The following is a 17,786-nucleotide window of genomic DNA, read 5'->3' on the forward strand; positions in this document are numbered from 1 at the left end:
AAAAATAGGACAAAAGATTTCCAAAGATAGTTTCAAGCACTTCATATTAATGTTAGAATCTGACACGAAGCTGTGGATCAGGGCTATGAATCACGCCCAACGCGAGAGTTTAAAAGCAGGCTTTGACATATTTTATGTTGGTATAAAATAAGGAATTTCATCTTCCAAATATTGTCCAAATGTCATATCCAAATGTCTAAAATTGATATTAACTTTCAATAATGGCACTTACGTGGAAAAAAGAATTATGACTAAGCAAAGAACTTCCAGTTTTTATTTTTTAAACACTTAACAAGAAAAACATTCAACCAAATTTTTAAAAATTAGGATGGATTAATTTACAATAAAATAGTCAACTTAAAATATCAGCCCTTTTTATTTAGGGCCGAGGAGGCCAATAATTCCTGTTTAACAGCAGAATTGCACAACTGGTATTTTTACCTATACTCGATAGCACAGAAATATGAAAGTCATACAATTTCCATTGAGATCTGCCATTCCCTCCAGAGTAGAATTCATACAGTTGCTTCTTAGGTCAGTTCTTGGGCCTTTAAGAATCACCAGTTACATTCTGAAACATATCTACAACTACTCTGATAATGAGAACACTTTTAAAACAATTCTTACAGGAAAAAACCTTAAAGATAAATTTTGTGGCACATTGGACTGCTTAAAGAAACAGCAAAGATGAAAAATAATGTACAAGAATTATAGTCCCCTGCTTATAGAAACCACCTAAATAAAATATCTTCCCTAATTATCCTCACTTCTTATAATTTATTAGCAGAGATGAATTACAAGAAGCAGAATGCACCATTTTTTGGTTCTTGGTTGTAGCTGCCGGCTTGAGAGTTCATGACTGTAAATGTAAAGCAATGATTATGCTCACCAATTCTGGAATGGGAAAAAAACAAAATATCTCTTTAAAAGTGTTTCTCTATCCTTGCTTTCAATTCAAGTCAGACAAAAAATTCACAGCAGTTTAAATGATGATGAAAGACTAAACATGGGCCAACTAAAATACATACTGAGGATAATTTTACCTATTACACTAAAGTGAAAACTGTAATAAGTACGATATTATATTACCAAGTAACATTCTAGAGTATGCTGCTGGAGCGAATACAGCACTTAACAGTTTCATTTACAGATTAGGCATGGTAGCCTTTAGACAGAACATTTTCACACTCTTGAAGGTGCAACCTTTAAAACACAAACACACATAAAGTAGTATGTAATTTCTAACAGCTGGCCAGGCACTTAACTCGGGGAAAGAGACTTTCAGACTTTGAGGTAAACTAGAACTGTTTTCAGCAATTACAAACATATTCAAAAAAACCACACTTTACTTCACACCAACTGAAGTCATTCAGCATTTAACCCTAAGTTTGTCACTCTATTGTGCCAAAATTCACACCTACATGTAACTTCTTAAGAAGCTATTAAAAGAAAATTCTGAAGTCTGAATTTTGGCCCCATTTTGATACATCTGTGCTTAGAACATACTTGAAAAAACTATAAGGTTCATCCATGTAAGGGCTAAAATGAGTATCTTTTCCCCTAAATTTGATATTTAAAAAAAAAAAAAAAAAAAAAAAAAAAAGAAAAGTCCTGCTGTGAGTCACACAGAGCAGACCAGAGGACGAGGAGGAAGAGGTGGAAGACAATGACAAGGATGGAGGCGACAAGCCTCGATCCATCCTTGAGAAAATTACACAGCAGTGTTCCCCAAGGAGCTGAAGCACAGCAGCAGTTTTTGTTTACAGATGTTGACAGTATGTGAAAGGTCTCAAAATTAACGCAAAGGAACACAACTCTCTGGATTTATTCCACTCTGGGCACAGTTGACGTTTCTTCCCATCTTTGGAATTCATTTCAAGGTAATGTGGAGTTTACTTAAAGGAAAATTCATTTTCGAAGATGGAGGCCCTCAGTAAGAATTTACACATCTAAGACCAGAACAGAAAGTGGCCATTTTGTAACTAGTCATTTATCAGAAGTATCGAGTCTACTTTTCATTAGAATTACCATGAAATTATCTGCAAATGGAAAAGCCCTAACTCCAAATCCTCATAACAAACAATTCATTCTATTTTCGATTCCCTTCTCAAATGACGATTTCAATAGAAAGGCAACTTCTTGTTCTGAACAAACTCATCAGCTTATATATCTGGTATGCACAGACTAATTCATTAACATACTGTTTTGCATCCTTCAAAGAACACTTATCAATAGAGAAAACTTCTAAAAATTTTGATCTGAGGCATCCTCATTCTCAAAATAATGAAAAGAAAAAAGGGTTTAATTCAGACTTTCCACATGGCTAAAAAGGTCTAAATATTTTATTTATAAAAACCTCTAGGCTGACCATCCACAAGATGGCAAGTTTTTCCAGCCATGGTGAAGGATTTGTGCTAACTGACCTCTTCCTTCCTTGCAGGACTAACAGTGTGCATCTGGCAAAACTACTAGCTGAAGTTACTGGTGCAGTGAGCAAACATGGAAGAATTTCTCTCTCTGTGAGGCTAACTGGCTTGCTCAAGTTTGGAAACTGTGACCCTGGTCTGTCAGCACCATGCTTTACTCAACGGAAATAACCATGCTGCCATTGTGGTGGGACGAGGGAGAGGGTGGAGTGAGAGGGGAACGAGGGCAGTTATACACATCATTAAAATACCATGATATAAAGTAAAAGTGTCTGTTAATACATCTGAGGCTTGAAAATCATTAATAAAAGCTATTAAAGCTGCATTAAACTATTACAATTTAGAACACCTGCAAATGTGGAGCTTTCAGATATGACCTAAATTTAAATATGAATGGAAGTTCATTATCAGTAAGCTGGAAGAAACAAATTGCATACATTTTGTAAGTGGTAACCAACTCCCTGCCCCATCCCCCCCCCCAAAAAAAGTAGAAATTAGGTAAAAATTAAGTGAAATTATTCATCATTTTTTCCAGTTTCACCTTTCTCTTGGAAGAGACCCAAATCCGGTCTCTGGAAATCCAACCTCATACAATGAAGAAATGGCATCTGCTATCACATCGGTATGTCTTTCCCTCAAACATAGACAGATCATAGATGTATCTCAGAAATTCATTTCCAAGTATAATGATTTTTGAGACATCTATCCACTGAAATATTATAAAGCAAGACTACAAACCACTCCTAAGAAAAAAGGCACTTTGCTGCAAGAGTTAAGATTTAATTATGTGAAAGTCGAGAACACTAGGATAGACTCAAAAGTCAGTATTCACTTGCCTATTTATGAATGCAAAGCAGATGCCAAGTTATAGACTATAGCCAAAGACATCACAAACAAACCAAATGGCAACTTAACTATATTCTCAGCAAAACAGTAATTTATGACATTTCTCCAAAAACCAACATAATTCCAAGTTCAACAGTAAAAAGGGAAAAAAAAAAGTCACCAGCAGTTGCTACTTTAGAGCTCAAGACATTGTTTCCTACAGAATTTCATGTCTATAGTTTGGTTCTCTGTTTCAGAGCATGAATTACTTTTCAGATGAAAAACCTGGGATGGCGGAGGTTTGTTTATGTTGGGGGAGAACCCAGGGTGGAAAACAGTGGGAAGTAACAAGAGGTTCATTTCTCTGGTCAGACAACCAAGTGAGGAGGTAGTTATTCAGAGAACTTCTCAAATAGAGAATATTGTACTGATCTACGGAGAGTTGGGGAAGTAATAGGCGCTTCTCTGTGAGACTGAAGATAGCTACAGGAATACTTCTCCTCCAGGGAAGTCAGGACCAGGGTGTCAGTGCAGCTAAAATAAAGACAGAATCTGTATAAGTGACATATAAAGAAAGTAAGAAAAACAAGCTTAAGAAATTAACACGAATAATAACATACTCATTTCCAAACTTGTCCTACCTTGACAGTGGCTCTTTTCTGATGCTAGAACTTTTTTTAAAAGTATCTATAAGAAAAGCACACATACCAGGTCATTATAATCAGGTTTCATGTAGCAGTTCTTCAAACTCCTAATCAGTGCCAAGAATATGGTAAAGTATGTACTTTTCATAATAATGTCTTCTAGTTTCTAGTATTATTGAAAGTGTAATAATGTCTATAAAATTACTTAAATGCTTTATATATATATATTTTTAAGATTTTATTTATTTATTTACTTGTCAGGGAGAGAGAGAGATCATGCACAAGCAAGGGGAGCAGCAGGTAGAGGGAGAAGCAGGTTTCCCTCTGAGCAGGGAGCCTGATGTGGTACTTGATCCCAGGACCCTGGGATCATGACCTGAATTGAAGGCAGACACTTAACCAACTGAGCCACCCAGGTGTAGCCTACTTAAATGCTTTAAAAGCAGTTTAGACTTCAGTACTCTCAGAAAAGGTGTCATAAGGAAAATGTTTTATAACTGTAAGTGAGCAGAAACTCTCAGTTAAATAGCACCACTGGAAAAAAATAATAGCAATTTCCTCCAAATTTCCTGATGCTAAATTAATAAAATTGATAATAATGTCAGGAGACCACAACATGCTCACCTTGTTACATCACCACACAAGGTAACCCCATACAACCTTGAGTTCCATCATCACTGCTATTGAGTTTCTTCATTCGGTACTGACGTATTTCTCTTACCAGTGTGTAAAAGGCATCTTCGACACCCTAAAAAAAAAAAAGGGTAAGGATGGCTTAATAGACACAATCCAAGTTGTAAGCTCTCTCATTTGTACTTCTTTAGTGGATTTAAAATTCCAATTAGCTGATGAAATAGGGTGATTTAGGAAGAGGACAGCAAACTTAGCATTCTACTGAACACCTCAACAGCCTGATATACAAATGGCAGTATTTTGCAAAAATAACATTCAAGCACAGGAAAATGGGTAATGTGGGGCATACAGAACTACCAGATCTAAGATTCCATTCAGGAGAGCAAAAGCCCTAAACTGTATCTGGGGTTGATGGAGAAAGGTCTAATGTTTATACTTATTTTAATCAAGGGTCCTCATTTTAGTAATGTTAAGTAATATTAGCATGTTAAGGTGGGAGTAAAATACCACACCAGAATATTCATCAGTTCATTTTGGGTTAAATTGAAGATTAAAAAAACAGAATACTGAAAATTAACAATAAAGAACGCGGCTCCTATCTCTAGCAGTCAAACTTTTCTGCACTCAACAAATGCTTGCCAGATGCTCAAAGCTTTGCTATACCTGTCTGGTCTTGGCTGAGGTTTCAATGAATGGAATCCCATAACTCTTGGCCAGTTCGTGGGCTTGTTTTGTGTCCACTGTCCTTGTTGGCAAATCACACTTATTTCCTACTAGCACCATAGGTACATCATCTGAATCTTTTACTCGCTTAATCTGCTCCCTAAAAAAAAAAAGAATATGTTATCCTAACCTAGAAATAGGTTTTTAGGAAGGAATGAGCAGCTAGAACAACAAAGGTTCTAATGAATTTTATCTAGCCCTATTAGCTTCTAGTATGGAGTTTTACTTTTTACTCCTCCCCTCCCCACTAATGATAAAAGACCAAGCATACTACGTTGACTGGTTTAGACTTGATGTAGCGAGAGGGAAGCCAAATACTGGTTCACCTTCTGGTGGAAATGGATGGCAATTCTACCTTTTGACACATACCCTTGTTAGGCCCCTTCATTTTCCAAAGAATTTGGCTCTGGATTTAACTGGCAACTTGAAATCACACTCTAGATTAAGATCTGAAGTATAGAAAATAAAGCTTACTGTCTCAAAATAAGCTTCTGAGGTTTTCTTCAAAGTAACAGTATTTAATGAAAGACAGTCTATCCACTTCTCTAGTTGGGTAGTATTCAGACATTTTCTTCAAACAATATTAGCTGGAAGTCCAAGATACAAAACAGAAAACACCAAAACTGCTCTTACTAAAAGGGGAAAGATCTGCAACTCCCAACTTACAGCACTCCCTTCAATGACAAAGACAACATAGCACACAGCAGTTTGGAAACAACTGCTCTAGATTCTCCTGACCAATACTGTCTAACAGAACTTCTCACGATGGTGGGAAGGTTCTCTATCTATGCTGTCCCAACTACATCCACTAGTCACATGCAGCTGTTGGACACTTGAGGAATCAGTTGCTATGTGGCCAAGGAACTGATTTTCCAATTTCTTTAACTTTAATTAAATGAAATAAGCACATTGGGGCGCCTGGGTGGCTCAGTGGGTTAAGCCGCTGCCTTCGGCTCAGGTCATGATCTCAGGGTCCTGGGATCGAGTCCCGCATCGGGCTCTCTGCTCAGCAGGGAGCCTGCTTCCTCCTCTCTCTCTCTCTGCCTGCCTCTCTGCCTACTTGTGATCTCTCTCTGTCAAATAAATAAATAAAATCTTTAAAAAAAAAAAAAAATGAAATAAGCACATAAAATTGTGGCCACCATACAGCACAGTACTGCTCCAGATGCTACCCCTGGATTACAGACATGGTCATGTGCTGAACTGGTGTCACACTGGCTAGCTCTAAAACTGACCTTTTCTGTAATGGCAGTGTTTAAAGCATAATGTAAGTCAAGACAGCCAAAGAGGAAAAATGACTTTTAGAAATTCAACAAATATTAGATGCTTGTCAAGTGTTGGAAATCTTACTACATATTGCTATTACTTCCAGAGACCAGATGGAAAATAGAACAGGTTTAGGTGGAAAAAAAGTCAGTTTTGGGCTAGCCTGTTTCTCTGAGCAGACATCACACGGATCAAGCACAAGCCAGCACTGCAGGCCATAGGAAGAACACTTGCATAGAACTAACTATGTGCTACACGCTTTTCTGGGTGATTAACATGTTTATTACTTGTTTAATTTTTAAAACAACTCTTGGTATTCTCTCCATACTATTGATAAGGAAACTGAGGCACAGACATTTGGTAGTTTGCCCCAAAGTCCCATGGATAATAGATGACGGAGCCAAGTTTCTACCTGTTATATTACTCTGCTCAAAGAATACGGAGCTAAGAGAAAGGAGTCCTGGGTTTTTGGTCCTGGCTCTGCTACTGGTAACAGCCATGACTCCAAAAACCTAACAAACCACTTCCTGCAACTCTACCTCTGATTCCGTAAAACAAGGATGTTGTACTAGAATTTCTTATGGTCTGAGTGATCTTTGAAATGGTTTTACTGAGAAAGACCATCTTTCCTCTTTATTTACTTCCCACTCATTTCTTCCTATCATCTTCTCTCTTCCATGACTGAGGACTCTCAGACATGTTTTCCTTTCTGAAATTCCTGTGTGATCTTCATACCATCACCTCTGGTTCTGAATCATCCAATCAGCAAGTGGGTAATCCAATAACCTGAATAATCCGAATAATCCAATCAGCACTTCATTTAAGTGTTATCACACATTCTAGCCGTGTTATTACATAACCTCCAATATTAACTTTCAGTTATAACCCAGAACCTCAATGTTAGACAAACCGAAGCCGACTCTTCTCATAATCAAAAAACACTATCTTCCCTAGTGTGGTACCCTCATCCCCCCACCCCCACCCTACAAAGCTTCAGAATACACTTACAGATCATCCTTTCAGAAAAAATAATGTTCCTAGTACCTGTAGAGGTTAATATCTGCAAATGATTTGCTATTATTGATGGCAAATACACAGAGGAAGCCTTCGCCTGTCCTCATGTATTGGTCTCTCATGGCACTGTACTCCTCTTGACCAGCTGTATCCAGTATGTCCAACAAACAGGTTTCACCATCTATAACCACCTGTTTTCGGTAAGAATCCTGGGGGTATGGAGGGTGGGAGACGGCAGGGAGAGAGGAAGATTTCATTTTTATTAGAAAGCATAGGGAACGCAATGCTATTGCCAAGGTAAGATAAGCTCCTACCTAAGTTTATTTCCATCTCTCTGGTTATCCCTCAAACTCCTCATATATAATCACAATCAGAAAGTACTTAATGTCACCCTAGGGAAAAAAGCCCCAAATCCTAGCCTGTAAAAAGAAAAATGTGGTCATTCTGTTCCTGGAAAAGATGCAAAAGTGTGGTAATTCAAAAGACAGCTCTATTGCAGTTAGATTAGAGATTCAGTTTCACAGTGTTTCATTAACGTACAAAGTGGACTTTTCTTACTTATTTACTGTATATTCAAAGTTCTAAATATACCTCCACCAATTATACCTGGCCCTAGACACGGTGTCATTTGTGTTTATGACTAAACACACAAATTTTTTTATTCCAGACAAGATTATAAAATGAAAATACTTTTCTCATCATGGTGAATTTTTACCTTTGGGAAATATTCCTGAATCAAGTTCCTAAGTGTGCCAAACAAGATTTACAGCTATATTTCCTAAGAAGGAAAAACACACATAGATCACATATATTTACATTTTAAAAGTTCACAATTTGGTTCTGAGGCCAAAATTTTATTTGTATCTTAATACTCATGTTTTGGGAATTCAGTTCAAAGAATATAACCCATCACTCTTGGTAAAGATCTGGCTCCAGAAACAGAATGTGACCTAGTTTCCCAGTTCATTGATCAGTGCCTCTGTCATGCATACAGTGGGACTGTAATGTACTTTGAAATTAACACAGCATTCGCATTGACAAAACTTGTTCAAAGCATGAAATATGGCTAAGTGTACGAATATGCCGAAGAAATGAGCACAATTTAAACTAATTTACAGTAACAGAAGTCAGAGAAGTGGTTATTTCCTGGCAGGCTGGGGGTTTATTGACTGGAAAGTGGCATGGGAGAACTCTCTGGGACACTGGAAACTGTCTATATTCCTGACTGGTGGTTATGTAAGTATATACAAATATTTAAGTCACTGTGTGTATTTTACCATTTGTGTATTTTACTGTATGTACATTCCCCTTCAATAAATAAAACCCAGAAAAATATAAAAAGGTTCTAACTATTAACACTAAAGCTTAAATGAGTACTTACACTTAAAATGAAATTTCTTCCAAAGACTGAAGACTGATTTTTAATAATGGCTATGTTAGTTAGCTTCCATTAAACATTAAATAGCTGGGGCTTAGGAAGACCAGGATGTGGGTTAAAATAAAATAATCTCTAATCAGACATTTCTAAACTGAATAAACAAAACCTTTTATTTAAAGGAACTTAGATGCCATTATTCAAGCCAATCTATAACATGAACTCATACAAAAAATATACTGATTTTACTGAACATCCCTGTGTGTGACAGGCTGAACATGTTTATGGTAATTTAGTAGATGAGAAAATGAGGCCCAGAGTTTAAGTGATTTGCTCAATATAACGTAACTAAATAAACTGCAAACAGGGACCAAAAGAAATCTAGGCAGTGACTCAAAATCTCTTATTCTTTCTACTCCAGCCCAGTCTCAGTTGCTTCAGCCAGCTAACTAAAATTGAAGAATTTTAGTTAGTGAAGGATCACCTGATCCTTGAAACTTTTATCTCCATCCTATTATTCCTATGGCCTGTGTTTAACAGAGATGTCATGAGTTCAACAATGAGTATGAGTTTACTAAACTATTACATTATCAGGTTTTTTTTAAAGAAAATCTTTAGCTGCTATGAAGAACTCTTGAACTCCTGAACTCTTCTCCACAAACACGGAAAGCTTCCTTATTGTATTACTGAACGCACTACTCCAAATAACTTTTACTTTCTCTCTTGATTATTCCTTTAGATAATGAACAGCAAAAGGTGGGTGTACGGGTGAACCAAAAAAGTCAGAGGTAGGGTCAGCGCACTACCACTGGGCCTCACCTCTATGGTGGGATCATATTCATCTACAAAGTGGTTCTGGATTAGCTGGATTGTCAGTGCGCTTTTCCCAACACCACCTGCTCCAACCACCACCAGTTTGTACTCAGTCATTTCACACCAGCAAGAACCTGTGGGAAAGCAGCAATTAGGTTTAATGGGCGAGCCACAACTACAGTACTTCAAAGCCTTCCATAATCAATAGTATCTAAAGCCCGAGTTTGAAATCTATCGGTTCCAGACACGTGACCCTCCACTTGGTTCTCAAAGTGATTCAGGAGTGCAAAAAGAGTCGCAGGTTACCGCAGGCCTCAGAATTCTAGGGAGTCGCCGAGCTACCCCCACCTAGCTCTATTTTCAAGTCCGCGGGCCCCGCCCTCAGCCCAAGGTAAAGGAATACCCTCTTCCTACTCCTCCCGCACTTCTCAGCTACTGCGGGGCAGCCTCCAGGCCGTCCCCTAGTCTTACACCCCCGCCAGTCTCCAAAGATCTCCCCCGGAGGGCTCAAAACTAAAGACCCCCGCCCAAGGGCCTTTGTCTCCAGCCTGCAGACTCCGTTCGATTCCTGGCAACAACGAGGCGCCTGTATGCTCCAAAGACGAGCGCTACACACCACGCAACCTTACCTCAAGCTTCGTTGCCTCCGCTTCCGACGGATTTAGGACCACAACTGGGAAAAATGTTGGAGACCCCGGAACCGCCATGAACAGCCCCCACCAGGGAGCGGCACTTCCGGCCCCACCCGCTACGTAATCAGACGGCGCCCGGGGCGCCAGAGTCCCCGCCCCGGCCACGTGGGCCACCGACCCAGGAGTCACGCGGCGGGCCGCACCCAGACCCGCCCCTCCCACACAGGACGTTTCAAAAATGAAAGCGCTAGGTGCTAGAGTCTCAAAAATCAGTAAAACTTTATTCGCTTCCATTCTTTCGCCATTAACAGAAAACTGGAGAAAGCAAAAATGTTCTGTGTTTACAAAGATAAACGGCCTCTTTACCCAGAGAAGATCAAAACCTCAAATGACAACGGGGAAGATAAAAGCGCCCTCCCTCCCCCACATCCCCTGAGCTGCCCTTGTCATCTTAGACAAAGCCTTCAGTCCACTGGCCAGGGACCCTGGATGTGGCCAATTCAAGATGAGGGCCAAGAAATCAGATCAATCCGTTCCCGTGATATAAAGTCGAACAGAAGCTACACCAGGGGTCAAGTGCCTGTATTTCACAGTACACAGGAACCAGGCGGCTACTTATAAAAAAAACAAGATTCATTTCAGGCACAACTTTTTTATTTTTTTTTGTTTTGTTTTTAAATCAGTAAAAGAAACTGGGTCCTAGAAGCTGCAGTGATCTAAGCAGCAGCAAGTTTGTGCATTCGTCTTTTTTTTTTTGTTGTTGTTTTGTTTTTGTTTAAATACGATTAAATTACCACACTGCTGGCACACCTCATTTGCATGAAATTCTGCACCATACATACTAATTGTAGTAAAATTACCCCCCCTCCCCAATCCCAGGAAAAAAGAAACTACTCTGGAAGATAATTTTCACTGAAATCTAACCAAACTTCGTTAAGTGGACTGTGACAAGATTATAAATGATATGAAAAATAACATTTTAACATTTGGCCATCAACTTAAGGAAATGGTTTGCCTATACAAATTTTTATAATTTTTGTAATTTTTAATATATTCTACCTTCATATGGTCCTCAGGATTAAAGCATAATGAACAGGAAAGAAAAGGAAAAGAACGCAACTGCGTGCTAAGGCAGAACATCTTGCCAGATAGTAATGAAGGTAGAGTATATACTAAATACCAAGTGCAGAATTTCATAGGGCCAACGAGATAACAGTCTATATTTTTCACTTACACAGGCGAAGTGGATTTTGCAATTACCAGTTGCGTTAAATGCACCAAATAAAGCTCCTAAAATTGATACTATAAGGCGCCACCTTAAGTTTTCCAGGCTGCAACTGTGCATAATTTTAAAATGGTTTTCTTAAATTTATTTATTTTTTTAAACATAACACGAGGAAGGTGTTAAAACTGGTGTAATAGCTCAATAGAATAAGTATTCCAGATTTTGGGAGGGATGAAGAGGGAGATATTCAGAACCCTTCACCAGAATCCCCCCAACTTGATCATAGTGGATTAATGATGTGCTTTGTAGATGTGGTTAGTCAATGACACCAGCTTGACGGATCTTTCTTTCTGCACCAAATCCCTGTGAAAAAGTAAAATTGCAGTTAATTACTATAAAGCATTACTTGTAATCATTGTAACCACCACCATTTCTTTCTCAGAGGAGGAAATCCATAGTAAGCCCTCCTGATCTATTACCTAAAATCTGTTCGAAAGATCAAGAAATGTGCTCATTATGAGCAATCTGTTATTGTTAGGGGCTGAACAGATGAGTAGGGAGTTTTAACTAGTTAAAAGCATACTGAGTAGTGAAAGAGAATCCTGAAGTTTTCCTGCTTCATTAAGCTCTGTGCTATGCCGAAACAAGACCCTGAGTAGCATACAGGTCAGTTGCCCCTACCCACCCCCAAACCTTGTACACCCTCATACCATTGAGTTATCTGGTCCCCTAGGCTGACGAAGAACCATTAGGCGAGGAGCACTGGCATCATCCAGGGTGATGTTCTTTAAGCGATTGACCAACCTATCAGGTCGTGGAGCTGCAACAGCCTTGGGGCCCTCACTGCAATGAAGTCAAGAGGTGAGAAGAAACAACTCTTGGTAGGAAGAAAGCAAGCACTTGCAGAGGAGTATGTTTTCTATCTAACTACCCCCAAATGACTCAGTTATAATAAGGGACTCTTGCCTCACCTAGCCAGCTAGCTAGCAAGACAGGACAGACAAGTTTGTTTGTTTTTATTCTGAACTCAAGGTTTATTACTACAGAGGAACTGGAAGAATCATTTGGGTGAGGGTCATCCCTCATCCCATCTAATCTACAACTAGAAAAACCAGTTCCACAAAATGAGGCAGTGAATGTGAAAAGCCTTAGAAAAGTTAAATACGAAGAAATATTTCAAGAGACTCCCAGCTCCTCTCATGGTAACATTACAGATTTAAAACACTGAAAAAAATAGAGACTACAAAGTTAGAATTTTAAGCAGCATATAAATGGCTTAATGAAAAGAAAAAGCTAAACAGAACCTTTAAGAACAAGGATTACATAATCTTACTGTATCTAAGTTCTAATACATAGGATGTACCCAATTAATGTTTCATTGGGACAGATGTGTAAGACTATAAAATTTAGACAATGAAGACTAGAGGTTAAAAAAAAAAAAGACACAGAAAAGATCAAGAAATAACCAGAAAGTGGCAGGATAAAAAAAAGCTGTGATGAAAGGTGAGGAAGCATGATAAACCAGAGTTTACGAAAGTTTAAAGGCAGTCCAGGGAATTCATCAGCCCAACAACAACAAACTCACCAGACTCGCCAAACATTACAAGCACTGCACTTGCCAGTGCGCTGATTAAGAATCACTGAGAATTCCACCTCATCTCCAGCCTGTAGCTCAATGCCATCTTGAACTTCTTTCACATGGAAAAAGAGCTTCTTGCTATCTCCTACTTCATAGTTAATGAAGCCAAACTGGGGGAAGAGGGGGGGAAAAAAAAAGCTTAAAAAAAAAAAAAAAAAAAAAAGGAAAGACAATGATAGCTTTAAAAAAAAGGGGGGAGACATATTACAAGGGGGAAAAGTACCTCACTCTGGGTGAAGTACGCTGCCTGAACCTAACTAGAATGGGATTTATAAAACATGGTATATTAATGTTGACTTGCCTGTGCTAGAATGTAAGATATGGGTCCAAAAAACTTGTCAGGGAAGAAATCTTTGAAATCACTGCCATTCAATCTATCATAGCATGACTGAGACAAATGTTGGCTTGTGTCTTCATATAGTATATGGAGTTTTTGAATTAGGCAAAAAAAACCCACAAAAAACAAAAACAAAAACAAACAAACAAAAAAACCCTGAGATCTTAATATTAGGAATAGTTTTGTTTGCCCTAAGTGTATTTTATAAACATTTTTACACAGCTTTCTTTGTGTGGTCTGCAAAAGCAGCTCTAAGCTAAAGTATACAAAATCTTGTTCTATTCTGAAATATCTCACTCCAAATTCATTTTCCAGTCATGTAATATAAATAATACTCTTTACATTCTTTTTGCTCGTATCGCCATTTTCTTCATGTGTTTTTTTTTCATATTTTTTACAAACTACCTCAAATCATTGAAAAAGGGGTGGAACAAATAAAAACCAAGTGAATATAGGCAGTTTTCCCTTGGCTGAAAAAATTTCAAGGTTTTGGTTAACACTTGTTTACCAACTAATAAAAGGATCAAGTTCAGATCCAGAGATACTACCACTTACCTGATCCTTTACACACTCCACTGTGGCCCTACGCAGGGGTGTGATGTTGTAGGCCATAGTCTGTGCATTTTGGCCCAAGACACACAACTGGAACTTGACACTCTCCCCTTTCTGCAGGCAATCCCCTTTGTTGGCCATCCCAACTATGCCAAATGGATAGACCTCACCTTTCATATCCCCTGTAAGGAGAAATAGATACAAAGTCTAAAAACTAGTATTTCACAACGGTCCTATGCTGATGTTCCTCATAAATTAATAAGTAAATTGCTAAAAATGCATTATGTTCCTAAAAAGATTTTCATACCTGAGAAATTTTTATCATAAAGCTTCAATGAAATACTATCATGAAAAAAGTGAGAACTTGCAGTACTTCACCAGCTTAATGAATAGTTTAAAGTTTTTTTTTTTTTCTTTTTAGTAATCTCTACATCCAATATAGGGCTTGAATTCACTACCCTGAGTTCAAGAGTTACATGCTCTTTACACTGAGCTAGCCAAGTACCCCTAATAAACAGTTTTAAACTACACTTACAAAATTAAAAATAACACTATCACTCACAATCTCGTTACCTAAATATCTGGGTGTTTTAAGCACAATGGGTTGCTAACATGATCCACTGGATTATCTTCTTCCCCACTCCACACTATTAGCCAACCAGATGAAAATACTTCTGGCCCACACTTAACAGGGCATTAAACAAGTCAGGAACAGGCAAAAACAATGTGGATAAATTTCTTTGGCATTCTACATCTTTTCTTTGTTCTGACTGTGGCTCCCTCAAACCAATTGGTACTTTTCTCCCAGTTCAGAGGTCAGCACACTTTTTCTTAAAAAACAGTAAACATTTTAGGGTCGCAGGTCATCCTGCGCTTGTCATAACTACACAACTTTGCTGTTGCCGTGAGAAAGCAACCAAAGACAATATATAAATTAATGTGTTTCAAGACACCTTTCTTTACAGAAACAAGCCACCATAGTTTTGTAGAGCTCTTCCTTAGAGGAAAAAGTTGGCTGGGGTGCCCTGGGGGTTAAGTTGATTAAGCGTTTGACTCTCGATCTCAGCGACTTGAGTTCAAGCCCTGCGTTGTGCCCCATGGCACTTACGGAGCCTACTTAAAAATAAACGAACAAATAAATAAATAATAAAAATTAAAAGAGTAAATAAAAAATGTTGGCTGTAGGTCAGTGCAGGCTGGATAAAAACCATGCCAAAGGTTCAGCTGCTTATCAGTTCACCAGGATGGTAAAGCCACTGAATCAACAAAAATGAAGAGAAGAAAACCATCAGGTGGAAGAGGAAGCTTCAGAATTGGAAATGTTTTTAATAATTCTCTTGATGATTATAGGGTAAGTGAAGGTTGTCTTCTCAAACATATAGGAACCCTGGGGCGTCTGGGTGGCTCAGCGGGTTAAGCCTCTGCCTTTTAGCTCAGGTCATGATCCTGGGGTCTTGGGATCGAGCCCCGCACTGGGCTCTCTGCTCAGCAGCAATCCTGCTTCCCCCCCACCTTCTCTGCCTGCCTCTCTACCTTCTTGTGATCTCTGTCAAATAAATAAATAAAATCTTTTAAAAAAAGTTATAAAATAATTAGAAAAAAAAAAAACCACAACATACAGGAACCACAAATTTTGGGATACACATCCAACAGGTAAGTCATGTAGGATTAGAGATACCTGGTGTGATATAGCTGTGTTAATACTAACTACCATTTATTAAACACTTATAGATTCATATTTAGTATTTCCAGAACCTTAGATTGAAGTTATCTTCATTTCAAAGATGAAGAAACTGAGCTAGGAAAGATTTAAGTAATGTGTCTAAGATTCTATAGCTAGGAAGTACAAGAGCTGGTTTTCAGATCCAGGCTTGCCCTACTTCAAAGTCCACAGTCTTATACAAAGTTTTTTATTCCTGAACAAAAGAACTGTTCTCATCAACAAGTGGGAAAATGTGACCGGTCTAGTCTCAAAAACCTCTAGGCTTATAGATTTCAGGAAAGTTTCCTCTTCCATAAAATCCTTGCTTTGGACTGTATCTAGAGCCAGTGGTGAAGAATAAATGGATTGGGGACTGGAACACAAAATAAGTGGCATTTACAGAGGAGGAAGAAGGACAATTTAATAAGTTGCCTAGCCCCCACAGCCCTTTTAGGAGTATGGTATCATGGCATTGGTTTAAAATACTGATTTGTAAAAAGCCAGATCTATACTGAGTGATTTTTTTTTTTTTTTAAACAGTGTATTTAACCACAAGTAAAGGTGGGAAAGCAGAACAAAGTTTATTTTAAATTAATATGAATTAGACCCAAATTAACAAAAGGAGTGATTCAAGTAAGAGTGATTTGCTATAAAATCTATTCCTATTTGGAGGGTTTTTGAGGTGGGTAGGTGGGAAATGGGTGTTTTGAGGTTCTGTGTAAAACAAACTCCTAAAGACCTCATATGGTAAAAGGAACATGTTATCAAGGTTCATTTCTTTCTCTCAAACGACCTGTTCTTCCCCACTTCGGGCTCTTTGACACTTATATGACACAATATTTTTTCTCTTTGTGAACCAAGCTATTATCTTTGGTCGGAAATTCAAACCCTCTCACCAACCCCATCATTATGTAATTTAGCTATACTAATCATCCATTGGTTCCTACTACCACCCCTATTGCAAACTTATTTTATGTACAAAGTAGTCTTTTTTTTTTAAAAGATGTATTTGAGCGCACATGTGCGTGTACACGCACATGAGTGGGACTGGGAGGAGAGAGAAGCTCAAGCAGACTCCACACTGAGAGTGGAGCCCGACTCGGGGCTTGAACTCATGACCAGAGCCACCTAGGTACCCCCAAAGTTGTCATTTTGGTGCTAATTCCTAGGGATAAGGAATGGTACCAGAACTGAGAGAATTACTGAAGGTGTGGAGAAAAAAGCCAAAAATGAAAATGCAGCGCTTTGGCCGAGAGACAAGAATCCCTTTTCCTTAGTTTCAGTTTTTAAGGAATCCAAAAAGAACTGCACCACCCCCAACGTATCTGACAAAGTATAGGTTTTTTAAAAGTTTTACCTTCCTCCACAATCTCAATCATTCCTTGGTACTCAGTCTGTGTTGGATCAACACTCCTCAAGGGGCGAATGACTTTACCAGAGTAGATGGTGGGATCAGCTTCCTCAGTAATGCCATTCACTACAAAACAAAAGCATGTTCTACTTCTTACTCAACAATTTCAACTCATTCTAGATTAAAAGAAGCTAAAATCATTGCAACAAATGTTAACAGTAGGTTGACTGTCTGCTATTCTTGAAATATTTCTAAACTACCATAAAACAGAGAAAGTTAATTTAAGAAATTAACAAGTACTTATATTTAAACCATGTCTTATTTTCTTCATCTTTTCTAGGTGACCAAGTATTACTTTTAGGGGGTACCTTCCCCTGTCTCTAAAATGGCAACCCCAACACTTAACACATTTCCCTTTATTTTAATCTTTATTTTTTATTTTTTTTTTTTAATGAGAGAGAGAGAAGAGGGTGGGCAGAGGGAGAAACAGGCTCTGACCCACAGGGAGCCTGGTACAGGACTCAATCCCAGGACCCTGGAATAATGACCTGAGCTGAAGGCAGAGGTTTCACCAACTGAGCCACCCAGGCCCGGCCCCTCTTTACTTTAATCTTAATAACATATATTAC

The 17,786-nt window shown here is 38.4% G+C and overlaps 2 protein-coding genes across 6 annotated transcripts in view; both read right to left on the minus strand.

The window, feature by feature from the left end:
- Nucleotides 1-260: 260 nt before the first annotated feature.
- Nucleotides 261-10,494, minus strand: NRAS (NRAS proto-oncogene, GTPase). Of its 3 annotated transcripts, XM_059138074.1 has the most exons (7): nt 10,349-10,494; nt 9,726-9,853; nt 7,562-7,740; nt 5,192-5,351; nt 4,520-4,643; nt 3,893-3,938; nt 261-3,785 (listed from the first exon to the last, which is right to left on the minus strand). In XM_059138074.1, exons 2-5 carry the CDS (start codon nt 9,834-9,836, stop codon nt 4,524-4,526), a joined length of 570 nt encoding a protein of 189 aa, XP_058994057.1. In that variant the 5' UTR covers nt 9,837-9,853; nt 10,349-10,494; the 3' UTR covers nt 261-3,785; nt 3,893-3,938; nt 4,520-4,523. The 3 variants fall into 3 exon arrangements, with proteins under 3 accessions (XP_058994057.1, XP_058994056.1, XP_058994058.1); XM_059138073.1 differs by having other exon boundaries at nt 3,893-4,643; XM_059138075.1 differs by lacking the exons at nt 9,726-9,853; nt 10,349-10,494 and adding an exon at nt 8,247-8,280 and having other exon boundaries at nt 3,893-4,643.
- Nucleotides 10,495-10,606: 112 nt separating this feature from the next.
- The window catches only part of CSDE1 (cold shock domain containing E1), a 40,303-nt gene continuing 33,123 nt past the window's right edge, over nt 10,607-17,786 (minus strand). For all 3 annotated transcript variants that reach the window (XM_059138072.1, XM_059138070.1, XM_059138071.1), the window contains 5 exons: nt 17,164-17,283; nt 14,108-14,286; nt 13,162-13,325; nt 12,287-12,419; nt 10,607-11,939 (listed from right to left, as the gene is read on the minus strand). In XM_059138072.1, coding sequence (XP_058994055.1) covers nt 11,892-11,939; nt 12,287-12,419; nt 13,162-13,325; nt 14,108-14,286; nt 17,164-17,283 — 644 coding nt within the window. In that variant the 3' untranslated portion in view covers nt 10,607-11,891. The remainder of the gene's footprint in view (nt 11,940-12,286; nt 12,420-13,161; nt 13,326-14,107; nt 14,287-17,163; nt 17,284-17,786) is intronic.

This window comes from Mustela lutreola, chromosome 10 (assembly GCF_030435805.1).
Source record: "Mustela lutreola isolate mMusLut2 chromosome 10, mMusLut2.pri, whole genome shotgun sequence".
NCBI lineage: Eukaryota > Metazoa > Chordata > Mammalia > Carnivora > Mustelidae > Mustela > Mustela lutreola.